General features: G+C 34.9%; 1 protein-coding gene across 1 annotated transcript in view; it reads right to left on the reverse strand.

Annotated features, from left to right (window-relative positions):
• Positions 1-763, reverse strand: part of HELRODRAFT_163188 (hypothetical protein) — a gene marked incomplete at both ends in the record, with an annotated part of 5,727 nt that overhangs the window by 3,225 nt on the left and 1,739 nt on the right. The window contains one exon of the mRNA XM_009027137.1: positions 131-266. Within this exon, the coding sequence (XP_009025385.1) occupies positions 131-266 (136 nt within the window). The remainder of the gene's footprint in view (positions 1-130; positions 267-763) is intronic.

The raw sequence follows: 763 nt of genomic DNA on the forward strand, positions 1-763 counted from the left end.
TCGTTGAGGCCACTGATGATTGTGGCAATAGAAAGAACGATGATGATGATGAGGAAGACGATGACGATGATATAGACAACGATGGCGGTGATGATGATGATAATGATGTCGATGATGATGAAGATAAGACCTCAAAGTCATTGACGTTTCGATGCTCCGTGCTACCTTTAACATTATTATTATTATCGTTGTTGTTGTTGTTGTTGTGGTGGTGGTGGTGGTTGTTGTTATTGTTGTCGAATTTTGGTTCGGTGCTATTGACACGGCTGCTATAAAAATAATTGTTGCTTAAATCGTTGTTAGTGTAATTAATGTTACTATTATTGTTGTTGTTGTTGTTGCTATTATTAATATTTTTATTATTATTTTTATTACCATTCAAGCTAAACATCTTTGCCGTAAGTGTTGAATATGTTGTTGTTGATGATGATGATGATGATGATGATGATGATGATAATGATGATAATGTTGTTGACGATGTGGATGATGTTGATGATGAGGAAGAGGAGGACATAGAAGATGGAGAGAAAAAGGAAGAGGATGGAGATGTTGATGATGATGCCTTTCCTTCTAATTTTGCGAAATTTTTCATATCAACTGACCAGTTTGAATAATTGTTTGTATTATATTTTAATCCTGGGCTATTGTAATGCATTTTTATGTTAGTAAGGTTCCCAATTAGTGTAGAATTAGTAGTAGTGGTAGCAGTAGTATTAGTAGTAGAAGTAGTAGCAGCAGCAGTAGTAGCAGAAGTTGCAGTAGT

This window comes from Helobdella robusta, assembly GCF_000326865.2.
Source record: "Helobdella robusta unplaced genomic scaffold HELROscaffold_5, whole genome shotgun sequence".
In the NCBI taxonomy this organism is placed as follows: domain Eukaryota; kingdom Metazoa; phylum Annelida; class Clitellata; order Rhynchobdellida; family Glossiphoniidae; genus Helobdella; species Helobdella robusta.